This window comes from Nycticebus coucang, chromosome 17 (genome assembly GCF_027406575.1).
Source record: "Nycticebus coucang isolate mNycCou1 chromosome 17, mNycCou1.pri, whole genome shotgun sequence".
Classification (NCBI taxonomy): domain Eukaryota; kingdom Metazoa; phylum Chordata; class Mammalia; order Primates; family Lorisidae; genus Nycticebus; species Nycticebus coucang.
The window spans coordinates 83,844,769-83,866,935 of NC_069796.1; the positions used below are offsets into that span (position 1 = coordinate 83,844,769).

Below are 22,167 nucleotides of genomic sequence, written 5' to 3' on the forward strand. Positions count from 1 at the left end.
CATTGTACTCAATGAGGACAATTGATGCTACTTGGTGGATGGGAGGGGGAATGGGGAGGAGAGAGCAGGAAGGAGGGAGGGGGGCTTTGGGGCCATGGCGTGTGACACACTTCTTGGGGGCGGGATACTATTATTAGAGGGACTTTACCCAGCAAACGCAAGTGTTATAATCTGACTCATTGTACCCGCAATAATTGCCCAACAATTAAAAAAAAATAGAGAAAATATTTTAGATTGTTAAGTTAGCTAAGGAAGGGAGGTTTTCTAAATTTGTTCTCAGGAAACCAGTTTGTTTTTCATTATAATACCCCACAGAGTAGAGGAAAGATTGTTATTATTTAGTGAAATGGGGGGCAGGCACTTTTTCTTTAGATCAATGAACCAGTTACTCAAGAACCCCAATATAAGAAAAATCCATTTATAATTAATTGAAGGTAAAGTAACAGAGAAAACTCATGTAGCTTTAAAAGTTGAATATGGAGGTTAAACCATTTTGTTCTTTCTGAATAACTAGTAAGAAAGACAGGAAAAGGAAGAGTAAAAACGCTGCCCTGAGCAGGAAATAACTAGAGCCAAACCCTTGTCCACCTGTAGGCTGCCACTGCTGTCCGGCAGGGTCTCCAAACAGCTGGGTAAATTCAGCTGCTCCGCTCTGAATGTCTTACTCCACCAGTACATCTTAGTCAGAGGTCACGTAATTTTAGCTCACCTGCCACCAGCCAGCTCCAAAGAACTGACCTGGAGCCTCTCTCCAGCCACTCCACCCTCTCCCAGTACTGACCAAAAACCCATAGGGGTCCATAAGTCTCATGGAGGTATAGGCCAGATACTGGGCAGATGCACCTTTGTGACTTTTTAGGAGGAGGATCCATAATTTATATGAGATCTAAAAGGGTCTGTATATCCCCCAAAGAGGCCCGTATCCCACCCCCACTCCCACCCCCCCCAAAAGGCTTAGAAAACTTGTTCCAGTCTTCGTGAGGGCATGCTGGCTCTGAGGCCATCCCCTCAGCTGCAGGTCCAGCCCAGCAGTGAGCAGCCCTTCCTCGCACTGTCAGAACACACATGTGGCTCCAGTAACACTTTCTGCATACTCAATAAATTTAGATCTCCCCTACAGACTGATGGCATTCCACTCCTTAAGTAAAACCTCAAGGTTTAAATAAAAGCTTGCAGGGATGATGGTTCTGGTTAATTGTATTAACTCTAAGTTTAAGACTAGATTGATAAGTCCATTTTTCAGCACCTTTGTTCCTGTCCCCAAAGAAAGTAGTATATAAGGCCTTCAAGTGGTGATAGGTGGGTGCGTGTATACTGTTCAGGCTAGAGCTGTGAGTGTGGATGTTTATGTCAAACGCCAGTAAAAACTGTTTCCTCTTCTTTAAGTCAAAACTGCATTTATAACAGCTATGAATAAGAATTAATTTATAAATTAGCAAGTTCTTAAGGTATACCATGGTTCTATTTGGTGTCATTTTAAAATTTTCTTTTATCCCAAACCCACATACAGTGTTTCTTCCAACGCTGCCCTGAATGTCCTGGCACCCACCCTCTTCCTGTTAGGCCAGGACTCCAGGATTTCATCAGGCTTTATTTACAGCTTCTGAAAGGTGCTTTGCACAAGTGCTTGGGCTTGAGGAATAATTTCTGCAGCTCCCTTAACGTCTTTTCTCCCTTCAGAAGGGCCAATTTTTTTTTCTTAGACTGCAAACCCCCCCCCCCCATGACTGACTTATTTCCAGCCATGAGGATATGATTTTCTGCTTTTCTAAAAAAAAAAGAGAAAATCACTTATCTTCTCCCTTTAACATTTCAGCTGAAAATTGCTAGCTAAGTGTCATTTGATTCTAGGCACAGTTCACTCCTTAAATAATTCCAACTGCTCTGTAGCTTACAAATATTCAATGTGTATTGCTTAGAAGTTTTTTTAAAATGTTTTAAATGATATTTAAATGGGATTCCTGCTGGGTGGGATAGTTCATGCCAGTAATTCCAGCACTTTGGGAGGCTGACGTGGGAAGATTGCTTGAGGTCAGAAATTTGAGACCAGCCTGGGCAACATAGCAAGACCCCTTCTCTTCCAAGAATAAGAAAACTTAGCCAGACATGGTAGTGTGCTACATTCTTGGGAGGCTGACGAGAGGATCACTTGAGCCCAGGGGTCCAAGTTTGTAGGGAACTACAATTATAACACAGCACTCAAGCCTGGGCAACAGAGCAAGACCCTGACCCTCCACACCCCCCAAAATTAGGATTTTATGAAACTATTAATTATGCAGAGAACTCTTTTGACTTAATCCTCATTTAATATCTTTCCAAATTCCATTTTTTCTATGCTAGCTATTGTAGAAAATAACTGATTTTTAAGGTGTAATTTTCTTCATTCTTAATACATGTACATTTTTTAAGGTTTCTGAAGTCTCTTTTGAAATTTAGTGAAAGAAAAAGTATAAGCAATCAAATCCTACTTATCAGTCTTTTCACAGTGCTGTTGATAGTATGGGTTTGGCTCGGGAGGTTTTCTCCCAGTTATATTTTTATAAATCCTCAATAAATTTATCTCTTCGGACTTACGAATTGGTCTTGAAAGAGGAGAAAACAGACTAAAGTTCCGATTCTTTTTGTTTGCTGTAATCGTTTTTCAGTGTATAATTTGTAATATCATTCTCCATTATTTCATAGGCATGTTTTTCACAAATCCTGTGTGGATCCCTGGCTTAGTGAACATTGTACCTGTCCTATGTGCAAACTTAATATATTGAAGGCCCTGGGAATTGTGGTATGTTTCATCTTTTGTTACTACTTTCGTGTGGTACTATATCTTAGTGTAATGCAACTTTTAACACATTTGGCATAAAAGAAGGCATGGTTACCTCTCACAAGAAAGCAGACTTGCTTTGCCGTGCCTTTCTTCTAGATTGCTTAAAAGTCTCTCTCTAACCCATCTCAGGGAACTCCTAAAAGATATGATAAATAACTCTACTAGTCCACTCTTACAGGTGTGCTTCTCCTGGGTGGTGAGTGTGAAGTGGAGGACTGACATAGAAAGAAGGGTATTATTTTCCTTCACTTCTAATATCTTGAAAAAATAATAGGATCTAGAATCTTGACTCTGGTCAACTAGTAATCTTTCCTACATTTGGCATAATATTAAACTATATGGTTGGGGGTCACCACAACATGAGGAACCACATTAAAGGGTCGCAGCATTAGGAAGGTTGAGACCATTGATATAAACTCTTCTTAGATACTCTTTGTAGCTCTGCTTCTCATATCCTGTCTGTGATTGCTAGGGAAACCAAACATCCACGTTGTTAAACTGAAAGAATGTTGTACTCACTTTTTAATTGGTAGACTTTGGCCCCAAGCAGCTCTGTATATCTCCTTCAGAACGAGGTGCTTAGGTTTTGAAACAAATAGTTTTCTTAGTTTGATCTACTCTTGGTTGTGTGCTTTCCTTGTATTTAAAGGTAGAAGATACTGGCCAGGGATGGTGGCTCACGCCTGTAATCCTAACACTCTGGGAGGCCAAGGCAGGTGGATTGCTTGAGCTCAGGAGTTGGAAACCAGCCTGAACAGAAGCAAGACCCCGTCTCTACTAGAAATAGAAAAATTAGCTGGTATTATGGCAGGCGCCTATAGTCCCAGCTACTTAGGAGGCTGAGGCAAGAGGATCACTTGAGCCTAAGAGTTTGAGGTTGCTGTGAGCTGTGATGCCCTAGCACTCTTGCCCAGGGTGACCAAGTGAGACCCTGTCTCAAAAAAATAAAAATATAAAGGTAGAAAATATTTCAGATTGACTATCAGATAAGTGGGTATTACAGAGAAGTGATGAAATGATATTTCATATTACTTGCTGTTCCTCAGCATAAACATTTAATGCTAACTGAAGTAATATATTTCACTGTTTTTTAAACTGAATGTTTGTCAGCTTTATAATTATGTTATGACTCCCTCTGCCTGTGTACCGTGTCATTTCTTTATAAAGATGCAGTAGCCACTTTTCTTAGATCTGCAGTGGATTTTGGTTTTCCTTTGTACCATTTTTAGGAGGAGATTGCCTATTCCTTTTGAACTGTTGGGTGAGGCTAGAAAGAGTAGGTAGATGGACAGAGAAATGAAGAGGAAATCTCATGGGAGAGACTTAGTGAAGTCTTTGCAATAGAATGTCAAACATTTAAGAGTTTTATAAACCAATTTGTTATTCTTACAGTTATTGTTAATCTGGAAATATTTTGCAGCCAAATATGCCATGTACTGACAACGTAGCATTTGATATGGAGAGGCTCACCAGAACCCAGGCAGTTAACCGAAGGTCAGCCCTAGGTGACCTCGCCAGTGACAGCTCTCTTGGCCTTGAGCCACTTCGAACTTCGGGGATATCACCTCTTCCTCAGGATGGGGAACTCACTCCTAGAACAGGAGAAATCAACATTGCAGTAACAAGTAAGTGGGGACCCTCTGCTCAGGCCCAGGGTGGCGTTAATGCTTGTGTCAAGCACATGAGCCCTGTCAAGAGGAGAGGTGAGGTGATCACCTGGGCCTGGGGCTCAGTTTGTGTACTTCTGTTAAAAACGACCTGTAATAATGAAACTTTCTTTATAATAAGGAACTTGCGTATTTGTGGGTAAATAATAGGAACAGCTGCATTTGATGAGTAGTCGTTCAGAGGTTTGTCTTAGTTGCTGTTGCATGAACCTTCTTTTGAAATCATGGGATTATCAACAGGCATTTTAAAGGGAGACGATGGCATGTCACATGAGCCCTCAGCGCCTCTCTGGTGTGTAGTGTAACTGAGCACCCGCACTCTCCATCTCCCACACTGCAGGCAACTGAGCAAAAAACTCATCTAGAATTTGAATCTAAAAACTCATTTCTCCAGAAACAGTTGAGACTGCCTGTTGCTCATTTTATTTTGTAGTTTTTATGGACATTTGATCTCTCAGTACTTAACTTTGGTATAATTATACATGTGGCAGGAGAAAAGCCAAAAGGTAATCTGCCTCAAAAAATGTTCTGGGCCGGTTAGGAGCATCTTGCCTGATGAACTGGTGACAAAAAAAAGGAAGTGCGTCGAGGGTTTTGATGGCCTTCTAAGTGTGCGTGGTGTGCGTGGGCAATGTGCGTGTGGGCATTGTAGACGTTCACCCCATAGCAAGCCAGCTCTTCCCTTCAGTTCCGTTCTCTATGTGTTATTTTCATCTAACAAGCTCTCACCCCTTCCTTATTGCCATTTTGGTGCTGCCTTTCCCAGTACATGCTGCTGCCTGCCTAGAGCTCTAAGCCCTGAAGCTGATGGGACGCTCCTGAACTCAGGGTGTCAGTGAAGCATATAAGAGTGGTTACCAAATGTTTTCCCTTTGCGCATTAAGACGCGAGCAGTCGGTTCAATTGTGGAGTATTCTTGTTTTTAACCAGCTATAAATTACTAGAAAACTATTTCCCAGGTTTTATTCTATCATCTATCTGAACTCAGAATCTTCATTCAGTTATGAAGTAGGTAAAAGTATTGATTGAAAATAGTTTGACTCACTTCTTACTATTTATCAATGACTTAACAGCATTTCATGGTTTTTCTACTTTGGTATTTAGGTTTTATGGTCTAGGTTTTTATAAATTGATCTTGTGGTAATAGAGGAGACAAAAACTGTTTACTAATTAGTTATTTTAGGCCCTTCATTTATCATACATTTATTGAGCACCTACTAATTCTACATTAAGTACCATTATATTTACTATAGAAACATACTTCATATACCAATGAATCATAATCATGTTTATCATAATTAACACATGATGTTAATAAATAAAATTCATGTAATTAAACTAGGCCAAAGCTACCTCTGCTTTTCCCTCAAGGCCCTGTAACCCTATAGAACCACAATGCATTTGACCAGCACCTGCTGTGTACAAGGCACTGTGCTAAGTGGAGGTACTGGAAGGACAGAGGTGGCCAAGCCTGGCTGCTAAAATGCGTCCGGGCATACTGGTTATAATTATAATGATGTTTACTTCTTTTTGGTTACTAGTTTTGAAAACTGAAATCTCACACACAAGACACACAAATATGGGATGGTATATTCAGAATTCGGAAACATAAACATATTCAAGTTCTGAAAGTTAGTCTGCATATCATGTATAAAAGTTTCTAAGAATTAAAAAAAGCTAAAATGCTGTGTTCAGTTCCATGATGTTTATGACCACTCATCTGATTTTATTGAAGGCTTGTATACCCTAACTTTAAAAATATTACAGGTAAAAATGGTGGATCTCATATGTATTCTTGCATATTCATTTTGATTATATAAAAAACTTCAGTCTATTGATGAGGAAATGTGTAATCTAGGAGGCAGTGGATGTGTTGTAATCTAAAAATAGAAAGTTTACTAACCGTTTTAATAATATAAACCAAGGTGGGTGGAGAAAGCTCATAGAAGAGACTCAGCATCTTGGAATCCTGAACACCAGTTCCTCTTGGCCTTTCAAAGGTCACTACCTTTAAAATGTCATAAAGGTACAATAACCTTTTTCTAGTAAAAAAAAATGCCTATGCTCACACAATTTTGTGTGCAGTTTTAGGATTTGTGGAACCCAGATTAAGAAACACAGGCTATAGACAGCTTTTGCCTATAAACATTTGACATTCCACATACAAATAATTTCTTCTTTCTGCCGTCTTGCACATGTACAGGGTTGCCATAAAGTTCATGTTCAATTTAAAATAGTTGTCTATTTAAAAAATAGTTGTCTAGGGCGGCACCTGTGGCTCAAAGGAGTAGGGCACTGGCCCCATATGCCGGGGGTGGCAGGTTCAAATCCAACCCTGGCCAAAAACTGCAAAAAAAAAAAAGTAGTTGTCTGTTTAAATTGCACATGAACTTTGTGGCCATCCTGTATAAGTAATTTTGCTGTGTAATACTTTGTTAAGCCAGCCCTAGCCAGTCTCTATGCTAGGAATTTTTTTTTTTATGCTAAGAAATATTTTATAGTTAAGACTTTTTAGGAAGTCTGATTGGTTCTCAGATTATTTTTGAGATTCTCAATAAATACTATTTTTAAAATGTCACCTTAACAGTATAGTCAATTCAGGCTCTGAAAAGTTAAGAGAAATATCTGGAAGGAGAGAAAGACAGACAGACTAGGCAGAAATCCATGGATTTCCATGTACCAGAGATTTTTGACTCTTTGGTGGACCAAGCACCTTGTCAGTCACTGCTCTTCCTCCTCCTGCTTATCAAAGCCAGAACAACCAGGGCTGCTTCCTAGCTGGGTGGATACCAGTGAGGTATCCTTTTTATGTAAATATTATAACCTTAACCTTCACATGTGATAGAAGAGCATAAGCCATGGATACACCCATAGAACCTTAGAGAACCACTGCTCCATGTATCTCTGAGCCTTTTTCTAAGAAAGAGCGGTAGAACTGTGCAGAAATAGCAGTATAAAGAAGAAATGAAGGTTACATGAATGGTTAGTACTTTACTGTTATTTAAATCAACCATGGAAACAAACTGTGTCCATGTGCAACTTTATGGACATATTTTTACTGCACACTTTTGGGTGGCCACACTCACAGACCTCAGCGCCTAAACTGGAAGACGTGGTTGGGCCTTGCTTTCCTTTCTCCCTTGCAGCTGTCTTCACCATGTCCACTAACCTTCTCCAGTTAGTAGCTCTCTGGCAAACCTCCTCCTGCTGCACTTCCTTGGGCCAGTCTTGGCTTACACCTCCGTTGACGTCTGCTTCGTTGCATTTGAGGGAAATGTTGACATCGATTTGACTTAAACCTTCTCCCCAGAGTGATTTCCTCCCTTTCCTTTGTCAACAGAAGAATGGTTTATTATTGCCAGCTTTGGCCTCCTCAGTGCTCTCACGCTCTGCTACATGATCATCAGAGCCACAGCTAGCTTGAATGCTAATGAGTAAGTAACAAATTGTTTGTTGGATTGCATGTGCCAGATGATCCCAAGCAAACACATACAGTGATTTTCAGGAGCATAGCAAGAATTGAATTTTTCCCAATTTAATACTGGTTCTGATGGGATCATATCTAGCAAAATAATTTATTTCATATATTTATTTATGAACATATATTTTCAGTCAGTTACACAGATTGGGAATTTACTTTGTTCAATCGGAATAGATCATTTGAGAAAAGATCCAGAGGTTTTCATTAATCACAAGTTTAGAATGAATCAACAATGTTATATAGATGCCAAGGAAACCAGTCTAGTCTGTGCGTAGAGAATGTCAGTGTTGGCTCAGTGCCCATAGCACAGTGGTTATGGTGCCAGCCACATGCACCAAGGCTGCCAGGTTCGAGCCTGACCCTGGCCAGCTAAACAACAATGACAGCTGCAACAAAAAAATAGCCTGGCGTTGTGGTGGGCGCCGATAGTCCCAGCTACTTGGGAGGCTGAGGCAAGAGAATTGCTTAAACCCAAGAGTTTGAGGTTGCCGTGAGCTGTGACACCACGGCACTCTACCGAGGGTGATATAACAAAACTCTGTCTCAAAGAAAAAAGAATGTCAGTGTCTTTGTCATTGCCAGGAACAGCCCTGCTTTACTTTTGCTCATCAGATCTTATCTGAAGTTTACCCATCAGCTTTTGGCGGGGCCCTGGCACCCTCACTGTGGTCCAGGTCCCCCACTGCCTTGGGTGTTTGGCCTACAGGAAGAAACAATCAGGAAGATGTGCTGCTTCTAAATATTGGGAAGAGGAGGACTATTGGGGGCAGAGAAAATAATTATAAACTCCATCTCCAAAGGGAGGCTTCAAGAAGGCAAGTTTCACCTAAGTTAAAGAAAGAACAGCCATCAGGGAAGCTACTTACTAGTGGGGTGATTTCCTGCGGGGAGGGCCCAGGATTAGGAATGCAGGCAGAAGCTGGTGTCATGTTTTCCAGAGGATAGAAAATTGGGCTAGATGACTGTGAAGGTCTATTTTGATGCATTGATTTTTTAAGAGTAGCTTTCCACAGGGATAAGATGGAGAAAAGGTTTTTTATTTTGTTTTGTTTTAAATTCTGGCATTTACTTCAGGATATTATTCAGTCTTTTCTTTTACCAGTTTTTAGGAAAACCAATTAAAGATGAAAGCAACCCTGGGTTACTGGCTAAATTTGAACCTAAGTTGGTACTGGTAGAATTCATGTGCTCACTATATTCAGTTATGTGCTGACACTTTAATTGATGAATAATAACCAAACAGGCTCGTGTATTTGATTTAGTTGACTGCCATTGTCTAGCAATAGAAACAATGGGCAGGTTATCTCCACTTTTAGTGATCTGTTGCCAGAGACTTACAAGAAGTGACCCGTGACCAGGTGAGTGTCATAGCCAGCTGGCACTCTCCACTGCTCAGATGAGTAGTCTCATCCTGCGGGTAGACACTAGCCACCTCTGGTGGGCCACCTAATGTAGTTTCCTTCCAACACAGCAGACCTGAGGGTCAACATACCTGGCTTTGTCTCCTGTTCCCTCCATTTTTCAGTTTTGAGACCTGGGAAGTTATTATCTGACATTCACTTCAGTCATCCATAAAACAGGTAATGGCAGGGTTGCCCTCATTGTGAGGATTAGCATATAAAGTGCTTAGCACAGTGCCTGGTACATAATAAGTGCTCAATAAATGTTAGCCAAACCCATGCTACAGAGATTCTGTCAAAGTTCTGTGAATAAGATGGCCATCTACCTTTAAGGTTTGGCAAATGAATTTAATTTCTTTCATGAAATGGGATATAGAACCACAGGAGCTCTGTGAGTACCAGTGGTTCAAACCTCAGTTCAGAAGGAAATATCCATTCCACCTGTGACCACCGCTCTCTCTCACTGCTGTACTGACCCACCAGGCTGGGTCATGATTTGACCCATTTCATAGGAACTTCACAGATGAGTGATGACCCACACAAGCAAATTAAATGGTTGCCTGGCTCCCCCTCAGAATCTCCCAGATGCTCAGTCCATGCATCAAGTATCTTGGAGAATGCTCAGTAGACACATTGCCTACTGCAAAGCAGAGTGCCTGGGCCACGACATTTCCAGTCCATGCATGGGTGTCTGCATGATTCAGAGCCACATCATAGGTATGAGATCCATGGCTTAGCCCAGCCCTTCTCTCATTAGCCTTCTAGTGGGTTGGTTTTGTGGTTGTTCATTTGGATATGATTTCTGTACCTTTAGTTGAAACCACTCTGAAGGACAATATTCATGAGAGAGAGTGTGTGTGCATGTGTGTGTATATATACACGCATAGTGGTGCATGAGAGAATGGTCACCAGAATATTAATGGTGATTGTCTAAAGGTAGAATTCAGGGGAAAAAATAATTTTGGGTATTAATTTTCAATGTATCCTTTTGTGTGTTGATTTTTAACAGTAACATGAATTATTTAGTTTTTTAAAGGCCATTTTTATTGTGCAGGATAATAGAAAAGATAATAGTCTCTCTTACCCGATGTCTGTTTCTCAAAAATGTTGATAAAAATTCCTATGTGATTTAATTCCAGAGAAGAGTTTTTTTCTAGCAAATTTGCAGTTATTCTTCATTATGAATCTTCTGAAATCTATCTTATTTCTCTTTTTGCCTACATTTACCAAGGAACTTATAGCCAAAATAAGATCTTTTATTTTTTTCCCATTATAATTGCCCTAGTTTAGTTTTCTGGGTAACCTCATCCGTTTGAAAAATAGTCTCATATATAAACAGCTTCCACCTTTTGGCATTTTAATTATCTGAAAATTGTTAATGAACTTCACTTCTGTGCTTATAACCTACTTGAATAGTTTATTTTTCTGACAGTGATACTAGTCACTGATCTTGCATAGTAAGTACAATTTCAGCAAGCCACTGACCCAGTCTAGTTGCTTGTGAAACCCTCTGGGCAGGATGCAAGCCAGGCATGTGGGATGCAAGATGCAGCCAAGCATCCGGGCTTTTCACCCACACTGCCTTGTTTAATACAACCAAGGTCGGCTGGCCAGTGTGTGCCGAGGGTGATTCTTATGCTATAGTTCTGGAGCCCTGGAGATATCTTCAGGTTTTTCCACTTATGTAAAAAATAATTTTTTACCAGTTAGCTTAGGTTCCCCCTGAACTGAGTAGATTGCTGACTGCACAGGGCTTGGCCAGCAAGGGGTGCAAGACCCCTGCCCTTTCCCCTGCTCCCTTGCTGCGTCCATTTACCCAGGGCCTCATGCTGCTGACTGTGGTCAGAAGGCCAATAAATGGCCATGTGTTTGGAGTCACTGCCCTTCTGTTATGATGAAATACTATTTATTTAAATACTCAACTGTGACTAATTGTACACTAAATTTTTTTAACACTGCAAACAAATCTGTTGAATATTGAGACTTTGAAAATATAGACAGATGGTAGTCAAAGAAGCAAGTAAATGCAAGGTAAATATATTTATGTTTTAACTTCTCATACCGCTGTTTCTTAGTTACCCACCTAAGCAAGGTTATTGAACAACGGTTCCTAAGGTTGCTTTACTTTTTTACTCATACAACCCTTGTGAAATTCCACTTACCAGCCTTTTCACTCTATTTTTTACCCAATATAAGAAACTAAATATTTTCATTATTTGAGAAACTAATCCATGGATGATGCAGGAGAGATTTTAAGCTGAGTATGAAGTTTGACTAGTTAACCCTAAAGCCCTTTTCCAGTTTCTAGATTCTGATTCATAGAAATTATGTCCTAAAATTTGTAGAGTCTTATAGACCAAGCATTCAAAATTCAGAACAATCTTGGCAGGAGGAAATGAATCTGATGTGGTTAATGTGATGAAGTAACTGGAACAAATACTCCTAAAGCACAACTGAGGTCCAGAGCCCTGGGCGTAGGTCGCCCCACCAGTGTTCCTGATTCGCTGTCCTCCTTCAGGTGTAGTAGGAGAAACGTATAGACTAGTTCAAGGAATTGAAGTGTCTATTTTGGCTCGGCGCCTGTGGCTCAAGCGGCTAAGGCACCAGCCACATACACCTGAGCTGGCGGGTTCAAATCCAGCCCGGGCCTGTCAAACAACAATGACGGCTGCAACCAAAAAAAATAGCCAGGTGTTGTGGCAGGTGCCTTAGTCCCAGCTACTTGGGAGGTGGAGGTAGGAGAATCCCTTGAGCCCAGGAGTTGGAGGTTACTGTGAGCTGTGACACCACAATAACCCAGGGCGACGGCTTGAAGCTCTGTCTCTAAAAAAAAAGAAAGAAAAAGAAGTGTCTATTTTACTCTCTGCTTGTTGTTTCTGTATTATTCTGTTCAGAGCTCTTTTTAAGAGGAACATTGACAGATTACCACATCTTAATACAAAAGGATCTAAAAACATCATCATTTGATGTCTTGAGGATGCTCAGCTTAGAGGGGACTGAGGTGATGTGATAGCTGTTCCCAGATGTTTGGAGGACTCCTAAAGATGAGAATAGCTACTACTCACGGAGTACCGACCTTGAGCTTGCTCCTGCACTTGGCTTTTGCCTACACTGCCTTGTTCAACACTCACAGTGGCACAAGCTGGCTGGTCAGTGTGTGCCGAGGGTGATTTTTTTGTTGTTTTACTTTGTCACTTTGTGCCAGGGCGTCACAACCTCCAGCTCTTGGGCTTAGGCGATTCTCTTGCCTTAGCCTCCTGAGTAGCTGGGACTACAGGCACCTGCCACAACGCCCGACTATTTTTTTGTTGCAGTTTGGCCAGGGCCAGGTTTAAACCCTCCACCCTCGGTATATGAAGCTGGCACCCTACTCACTGAGCCACAGGCACCACCCCTGAGGGTGATTCTTATGCTGTAGTTCTGGAGCCCTGGAGATATCTTCAGGGAGGTGGACTTCCACTTAATATAAAAAATAATTTTTTGCCAGTGAGACTTATCCATCTTTACATGGGCTGCTTTGAAAGCTAGTGAGCTTGCCAGGACTTGTGATTCAGACAGAAGCTGCAAGGCTAGAGCTGTTGCACATGAAGAGGAATCTCTAAGACTCCTTCCAATTCTAAAGCTCCCTCTTGGATTGTTCTTTCCTAGGAGGGATCAGAGCCAGGGAGAAGGGTTGAGTTCTCTTCCAGTGGCTCTCCCACTGTAAGAGATAAATTTTACATTGTGACCCAGTACTCCCAGGCATAACTGAAGCAGAAATTTCACAGCTATTTCCTTTACTTCATGCAGTATTCTCTGTATAATTTACTCTGTACTTTGTTTTTGTCGTTAATACTAGTTATGAACTCATACTTTGACTTATACACCATTAATAGTTTGTATCCTTTGGTTTGAGACATTGGTCTAAAGATACTGAATTTTTAGTCTTTTGCTCACATTAGTACCTGTCGATTGCTTTTATTTTTCTGAGACTTCCTTTCTTATGGCATTTCCAGCAAGGATTTAAATTTAACCTCTATTTGAGATATATACTGATACTGCTGGATCATGAATCTTCTTTTTTCTCTTAGTATTTATTTCTCCTTTTAGTCACTCTGAGTATGAGATATGTATATATATGTGTATATATATATACACACACATATATATGTACACACACACACAGGAATAAACATTGGCTTGGAGTGATTGAGCGACTCCTGAGAGATGCTGTAGGAAGAAGGGCATTGGAATTTTACCCAATACTTCGGGTTCCAGCTTTTTCCTTTATACTGCTTGCCTTTGGCTACTACAGAGAGCCATTTGAGATGGTTCCAAATGATGTGATTAAAGGAGACAAATTTGGTTTTCTAAAACTGTGATCCAAAACAAGCATTAAAGGCAACAGTGACCTTTCATTGGACTTCTCAGCTGTTTTTGGCAGTGGCCATATTTTGCTTTTCAGAATAACTTTAATGTTATGGCTCCATGAGTGTATGATTTCTTAGATTAAAAATAAAGTATATTTTAAAACTTGATCATCCCTAAAAAAAAATCTTACATGAAGTCGTTTTAAACATCCTTCATACCAGAGCTTTTTCTTTTTTTTTTTTTTTTTTTGAGACAGAGTCTCATTATGTTGCCCTCAGTAGAGTGCAGGGCATCACAGCTTAGAGCAAACTCAAACTCTTGGGCTTAAGTGATTCTCTTGCCTCAGCCTCCCAAGTAGCTGGGACTACAGGCGCCCACCACAACACCCAGCTATTTTTTTGTTGCAGTTGTTTAGTTGGCCTAGGCTAGGTTCAAACCCACCACCCTCGGTGTATATGGCTGGCGCTGTAACCACTGTGCTACGGGCACCAAGCCATACCAGAGCTTTTTCAAAAACATTGAGCAACTCCCTCTCATTCATTTAGATGCCATTTCCTGAGCCTGTGCCAGGTTCTGGGCTCATAGGACTAAAGCCCTTGGGAGCCTGGCCTTCCCTGCTGGAGCCTGGTGCTGTGTGCAGGGCACATGTGCTGAAGGGGGCACACAGCACACTGCTCTGTCACACCCAGAGGAACTGCTGCTGTTGCTTTGGGGAATTGAAAAAGGCTTCATGGAGGGAATGAGTTAGGAACCAGGCTGGACATAATTAGGGCACAAAGTAAGGACAGAGTGGAGCAGGATCTGGGAGTTGTATGGTTTGATGTATCTACTGCAGACAGTGGTAGACTACAGAATTTGGACTTTATTCTTGTTAACAATGGGTTATATCCTAGTGGCCAGGAAACTGCTTTAAAGTGGTAGAGACTGGAGACAGTAAGCTAGGTTAGGGAAAAATACGGAGTTGATGGGAGGACAGGAAAGTAAGGGATGCTAGAGGACACCTGATGTTCCGAGATTGAGCGGCTTGAAGCACAGATCTGGATCTCAGCAAGAGAAGAGAGATGTGTGACAGACAGGGAACCACAAAAATGAGCACAAGTCCCAGGGATCAGCAAGCCAGGCAGCCTCACAGTGCCAGGGCTTGCAGCATGCTGACTTTCCCCAAGATTTTAGGCACTGTTAGCATCTGGCATAGGGATAGAAACACGCACACCCCTCGAAGATGTGGAGAATTCCTAGGAGAGAGCCAAAAATTCCTGGAGTCTGTGCTCTTCGACTGTTACGTCAGCATAAGTGATAACATCGTCTTTGGATGGTAGACAGGGATGACAGCTGTAGACTCCAGACACTCAGCACTTAGAACGTGTGTTGAGGCATGTAGAAAGTTGTGACCTGTGTGGTAATTGTCCCTGTATATTTAAACAAGATGCCATTAGCCTGTACTTTTCCCTGCATTCTTTCTGGAGTATTGAAACACTTCCCACACAACTGAGCGCTTAACTGCAGACCTGAAGTTGCTGACTGCAGGAACACGCCAGTGGCTTACTGCCTTCACCAGAAGAGGCTGGGAAATAGTCAGGGACAGCCAGTTAGGCCCGTTGCTCTGTTACTTTAAAACGTTGACAACTAACTTTTAACTAATTCATGACTTCTTTTTTCCTTTTGTTCCGTAGGGTAGAATGGTTTTGAAGAGAAGAAAACTGCTTTCTGACTGATTGCCTTGAAGGAAAAAAGAACCTATTTTTGTGCATCATTTACCAATCATGCCACACAGCATTTATTTTTAGTACATTTTATTTTTTCATAAAATTGCTAATGCCAAAGCTTTGTATTAAAAGAAATAAATAATAAAAAGACTGTGCTGTTGAGTATTATGTGTTTTCTGGGCTGATTTGGAGATGGCCTACCCAGATTTCACTTGTGCGTGTTTCCAAGACAGAATGTGCTCGTAGCTCCCCACGACAGGAACGGCGACCCAGTTTCTGTTGGTATTTCCACATCGGCTTGTAACCAGAACAGGCCATGAAAGCACACACACCCTGCATAGTAATGCCCCCGCTGGCGTCATGTCTTCTTCAAGGTGGACGCTGACTCTGTGGTAATTTGTTTCTTCCTTGGTGTGTGGTGGATCTGCCAGCCCCACAGCAGCAGAGACCTCGCCCATGTGTCCCGCTCACCTAGCACAGTGCTTTGTGAATAGTAAGTGCTCAGTAAATATTTGTGGAATGAAGGGATGTGTGTAAAAAAGGTTTTCTAAAATATATACTAATTAGTAATAAATTAGATCTGTCTGAGGTTTTTTTTTTGTTGTTGTTGTTATTTAGTCCATACAGTATTCTCTTAACAGCAGATTCAAAAAACATTGAGTGGGTGAAAGCAGTTTTACATGTGTAAATGAATCACTTTTTGCTTGATTAATGAGGAAAGTGTTGAAATATTTTGTTACATTGAATTGTATGCTTGCAGGATTTCAGTATTTGTAAACGTTGTAAGCACAGAATTCTTTAGTAAAAGGTGAAAGATGTATGTGATCTGAAGAGAAACCAGAGTATAAGCAGAGAATTCTTTACCTTCTACATCAGCATACCTAAGGGATAAGAAAATATTCCTTTTGAAAATGGGGTGGGGATTCACTGCAGTAGTCAAATCAGTGGAGGATTGAATGGGATTTTTTCATTGAAATATAATTCATATACCATAAAATTTACCCTTTTAAAGTATACATTTAAGTGGTTTTTAGTACATTCACAAGATTGTGCAGCCATCACCCTTAATTCTAGAATATTTTCATCATCCCAAATGGAAACCTCATAGCCATCAATAATAGCTAACCCCTGCCACACCCCCCAAACTTGGAAATCTGCTCTGCGATCTCTGCAGATTTGCCTCTTTTCAGCATTTCAGGTAAATAAAATCATATAATATGAGGAGTTTGTACCTGGCCCCTTTGACTTAGCATAATGTGTTCAGGGTTCATCCACATCCTACCATTCATCATTGCTTCATTCCTTTTTGTGGCTGAATAATACTTCGTAGTATGAATGCACCACATTTTTCCCATTCATTCATCTGTTAGCTATTATGGATAATGCTGCTATGAGTGCGTGTTCAAATTTTGAAGTGAACGTCTCTTTTCACTTATCTTGACTATTCTTGGAAATGGAGTTACTGGATCACATTTTTTAACTATATGTTTAGCTTTTTCAGAAACTGCCAACATGTTCTCCAAAGCAGCTATACAATTTCTCATTCCCACCAAGAATATAGGAGGGTTACAGTTTCCCCCACATTCTCCATAACACTGGTGACTGTCTTTTTTGTTACAGACATCTAATTGGTGTAAAGTAGTTACTCATTGTGTTTTTAATATGCGTTATCTTAATCACTACTGGTGTTGAGCATCTTTTCATGTGGATGTTGACCGTTAGTATTTTTGGAGAACTAACTATTCCAGTGTTTTGCCCATTTTAAAATTAGACTATTTGTCTTTTTTGTGGAATTATAAAAGTTCTTTGTATATTCCAGATTCTAAGCACTTATCAAATAGATGATTTGCAAATATTTTCTCCCATTCTATAAACTATTCACTTCCTCAGTACTGTCATTTAAAGCAAGTTTTAAATTTTGATGGCGTCAGAGATGTATATTTTTTCATTGGTTGCTTGTGCTTTAGATGTCATATCTAAAAAAATTATTTAGTTCACAAAAACTTGTGAGCACTGTATAGTTTTATCTCTTAGAATTAGATCTTTTATCCATTTTGAATTTGCTATTTGTTGTACAGCTTGAGGTGGGGCCCAGCTTCATTCTTCTCATGCAGATATTTAGTTTTCCCAGCACCATGTGCTGCAGAGACTTCTTGCCCCATCAGATGGCCTTGGCACATTTAGTGAACACCAGGTGAGCGTAACATGTGCGTTTATTTCCAGACTCTATTCCTTTGATCTCTATTTTTGTCCCAGTGCCATATGATATTGATTACTATTGCTTTGTAGTCAAGTTTTGAAATCCGGAACTGTGAGTTCTCCAACGTTGTTCTTTTTCAAGTTTGTTTTAATTGTTTAGTGTCACTTTTCTGTATGAATTTTAGCCAGTTGGGATTTTATAGGGATTGCATTGAATCTATAGATTGTTTTAGGTAGCATTACCATCTCAACAGTATCTAGCCTTCCAGTTCGTAAACATGGCACGCCTTTCCATTTATTTGTTTAATTTCTGTAGAAATATGATTGGTTTTAATACATTGATATTCTATCCTGCAACCTTGCTCTAATCTTTGTTAGTGGGTTTCTTAGGATTTTCTATACGTAAGACTGTGTCAATTGCAAACAGAGATGGTTTTTGTCCTTCCTTTCCAGTCTGGATGCCTTTTTATTTCTTTATCTTGCTTAATTGTCCCTGGTTAGGATCTCAGAGAGTAGATTGTTGAGTTTGGTACAAACAGACATACATGTCTAATGATCTTGGGGGGAAAGCTTTCAGTCTGTCACCACCAATTTTACAAAGTTAGCTGTTGGAATTTTCATAGATCAGATGCCCTTTATCAAATTGAGAAAGTTACCTTCTATTCCTGGCTTGCTGGCTGGATTATTTTATTTTGTTTTATTTATCTATTTTTGGGTTTTGTTTTTTTGTTGTTTTTTTGTTGTTGTTGGGTTTTTTTTTTTGTTTGTTTGTTTGTTTTTAGGGAAAGGGTCTCACTCTGTTGCCCAACTGTTGCACAGTTGTTACAGTGGCCTGATCATAGCTCACTGTAACCTCAGACTCCTGGATTCAAGTGATTCCTTCCTCCCAAGTAGTTGGAACTACAGGCACATGTCACCACATCTGGCTACTTTATTTATATTTTGTAAAAACAGGAACTCATCGTGTTGCCCAGGCTGGTCCCAAACTCCTGATCTCAAATCATCTTCCTGCCTTAGCTCCCAAAGTGCTAGGATAACAGTTGTGAACCACTGTGCCTGGCCTTGTTTTTATCAAGAGTTTTGGATTTTGTCAAATGCTTTTTCTGTGTCTATTGAGATGACCTGTAGGTTTTACCCTTTATCAATTGTGTTTTTAATCTATTAATACAGTATATTACATTGGTTTCTAACATTGAAGCAATATTGGGATAAATTTCACTTGGTGTAGTGTGTAATCCTTTGTATATGTTGCTGGATTCAGTTTGCTGGTATTTTACTGTAGATTTTTTTTTGTTTTTTGCAGTTTTTGGCCGGGGCTGGTACCCTACTCCTTTGAGCCACAGATGCCGCCCCCTACTGTGGATTTTTGCATTTATATTATAAGGGATGTTGGTCGGTAATTTTCTTGTGATGTCCTTATAATGCTGGTTTCATACATAGATAATGAATTACGAAGTGTTCTTTCCTCTTCTGTTTTTAGAAGAATTTAAGACGAATCAGTGTTGAGTCTTCTATAGATGTTTGGAAGCTCTCTGGTCCTGGGCTTTTCTTCGTGGGAAGTATTTTGGTCTGGTTGGTAGTTGTGTCTTTAGGAATTTATTCATTTCATCTGGGTTATCTAATTTTTGGCATATACTTGTCCATAGAACCCTTATATTTCATTTATTTCTGTAATGTATGTAGTAACGTTCCTTTTTTCATTCCTATCTTTAGTAATTTTTTTCTTTGTCATTCTAGCTGAAAGGTTTTTCAATTTTGTTGATTTTTTTTTTCAATGAACCAGCTTTTGGTTCCATTGATTTTTCTCCCTTTTCTATTCTCTTATTTCATTAGTTTTTACTCAGATCTTTATTTTCTTTCTCTTACTTGTTTTAAGATTAGTTTTCAGGGGCGGTGCCTGTGGCTCAGTGAGTAGGGCACTGGCCTCATATACCAAGGGTGGCAGGTTCAAACCCGGCCCTGGCCAAACTGCAACAACAAAAAAAAAAACAACCAGGCATTGTGGCAAGCACCTGTAGTCCCAGCTACTCAGGAGGCTGAGGCAAGAGAATCACCTAAGCCCAAGAACTGAAGGTTGCTGTGAGCTGTGACGCCACAGCACTCTACCAAGAGTAACAAAGTGAGACTCTGTCTCTTAAAAAAAAAAAAAGATTAGTTTTCAATCAACTTTTTCTCTATTTGGGTGTTTCTCTATTTTTTACAGGGCATAAAACTTTACTCTTTTCTTTAAATTTCAAATTAATATAAGGGTACAAATGATTGGGTTACAATGTTTGCATTTGTTAGGTAGAAGTCCTTGGGGGGGGGGGTTATTTATTTTGGTTTCTGTTTTGTTGAGACAGGGTCTTGCTGTGTTGCCTGGGTTGGAGAGCAGTGATGCAATCATAGCTCACTGAAATCTCAAAACTCTTCTAGGCTTAAGTAATCCTCCTCCTTTAGCCTCCTGAATAGGTGGAACTATAGCTCGTGCCACCATGCCTAGCTCATTTTTTTTTAACTTTTTACAAAGATAGGATCTCACTATACTGGCCAGCCTGGTTTTACACCTCTGACTTCAAGCAATTCTCCTGCCTTACCTTCCCAGAATGCTAGGGAGTACAGGTGTGAGTCACTCCACCCAGCCTTCTTTCTTCTTTTTTAATATTGGTGTTTATAGCTCTCAATTTCTCTCTAAGTTTTATTTCACCCATTCATAAATTTAGATATTCTATGGGGTTTTATAGTTTGGTTGGTTGGTTGGTTTTTAGAGACAGAGTCTCTCTCTTTGTCACGTAGGCTAGAGTGCAGTGGTACAATAGCATAGCTCAATGTAACCTCAAACTCCTGGGCTCAAGCAATCTTCTCACCTCTGCTTCCCAAGTAGTTAGGACTACAGGCATGTGCGACATCATGCCCAGCTATTTCTTTTTTCATTTTTTGTAGAGATGGGATGTCACTATGTTGCCCAGGCTGGTCATGAACTTCTGGCCTCAAGCAGTCTTCCCACCTGGGCCTCCTAAAGCACAGGATTACAGGTGTGAGCCACTGTGGCTGGCCTCTATCATGATTTTTATTTCATTCATCTCTAGTTTCCTTTATGACTTCTTCTTTGACTCATTAGTTATTTAGGAGTATGTTGTTCCAATTTCATATATTTGTGAATTTCCCAAATTTCCCTTTATATTTATAAATTTCCAATTTCATTCTAAATTTCATTCATTGTTTGGAGAACATACTTTGTACAACTTCAGTCACTTTAGATTTATTGAGGCTTCTTTTATGACCTAACATATGGTCTGTCCTGGAGAATGTTCCATGTGCACTGAAGCACATATATTCTATCATTGGATGGAGTATTCTGTAGCCGTCTGGTAGATCTAATTGTTATATTGTTCAAATCTTCTCTTTCTGAGCTGGTACATACATCCGGTACAGTCGTTCAGGCCTATAATCCTAGCACTATGGGAGGCTAAGCAGGGAAGATCTGATATTACCTGCCAACTGGAAGGGCTAGAGGTTGGCTGTGTACCTTTGACCTTGTTCTCTTTAGTGGACTCCATTGTGCTGACATTTTCCTCAGTACAAAATATTTTCTTCTGGCAGTAGTCTCATAAATTAATAGTATAATTCCTTTCCACCTAATTTCATCCTAGTGGAAGTCAAAGCAATTCTACTTTTTTCCTTCCTTCTTATTTATATTGAGTCATTTTCCTTCATCAGCAGTCATCAGAAGATGTTGGAACACATCAGGAAACATAGGACTTTTAATGACAGTGTAACTTTCAACTAATTTAATATACATTTACTCTTTTCTCATTATTTCAAGTCCTACCATTAAGTAAAACTTTTTAAAAAATAATATGTACTATTCAGGAGCAGATTTTTTGCAAGAGGTAAAAAGTGAAATGAGTGAATTAATAGATGAGGCTTCCCATCAGTCTGAGGGAAGATTTGTCATCAGGCCTTGAAATTTGAACCTGCTGTTTTGTGGCTTTGAGACTTAACTGACATCATTACGTTTTCATGTTGTAATGAGTTCTCAGTGACCATGAAAGCGGTGCATTTTGTATGTACGTGCACATTAAAAGTGTAGATCTTTGTTTCTTAGAACCAAAGATAGGATCAGCATCAAAATGCAATTACTTCTTGATGGGCCATGATGCTATCAAGTAAGAAGTCAGATCTACAAATAAAAGCAATGTATAAAGTTGAGAAATTTCTTCCTTACTATTTTATAAATTAGAAAGTGACCAATATTTGATCTAAAACAAATGTGATATTTCAGAGTTTTAAACCTTTCTTGGACAAATTTTTGTAATCCCTGAAGCATAGGTTGTTTTTTTACTCCACCTCAGAACAAAATGCTTTTCAAAAATATTTTCTTTCAAGGAAACATTGACCAGGCTTGTCAAAAGTTGGTAAGAATATAGTCCCAAGAGCCACCACTAGAAAGCAGTTCTCATGATCTTACCAGTGGCCTAAGGGCTGATGGAATTAAATCTAATTTCTCTTTGGCTAGCTAGGTCATAACTTTAGCCTTTTTAAATAGTTGAGAAAAGCTTGA

At 39.9% G+C, this 22,167-nt stretch overlaps 1 protein-coding gene across 2 annotated transcripts in view; it reads left to right on the forward strand.

The window, feature by feature from the left end:
* Positions 1-15,572, forward strand: part of RNF130 (ring finger protein 130) — a 105,891-nt gene extending 90,319 nt beyond the window's left edge. The window contains exons 6-9 of one of the 2 annotated variants that reach the window (XM_053566595.1): positions 2,683-2,779; positions 4,242-4,446; positions 7,829-7,922; positions 15,393-15,572. In XM_053566595.1, coding sequence (XP_053422570.1) covers positions 2,683-2,779; positions 4,242-4,446; positions 7,829-7,922; positions 15,393-15,408 — 412 coding nt within the window. In that variant the 3' untranslated portion in view covers positions 15,409-15,572. The remainder of the gene's footprint in view (positions 1-2,682; positions 2,780-4,241; positions 4,447-7,828; positions 7,923-15,392) is intronic. The other variant, XM_053566596.1, reaches the window with a different exon arrangement.
* The last annotated feature ends 6,595 nt before the right edge of the window (positions 15,573-22,167 follow it).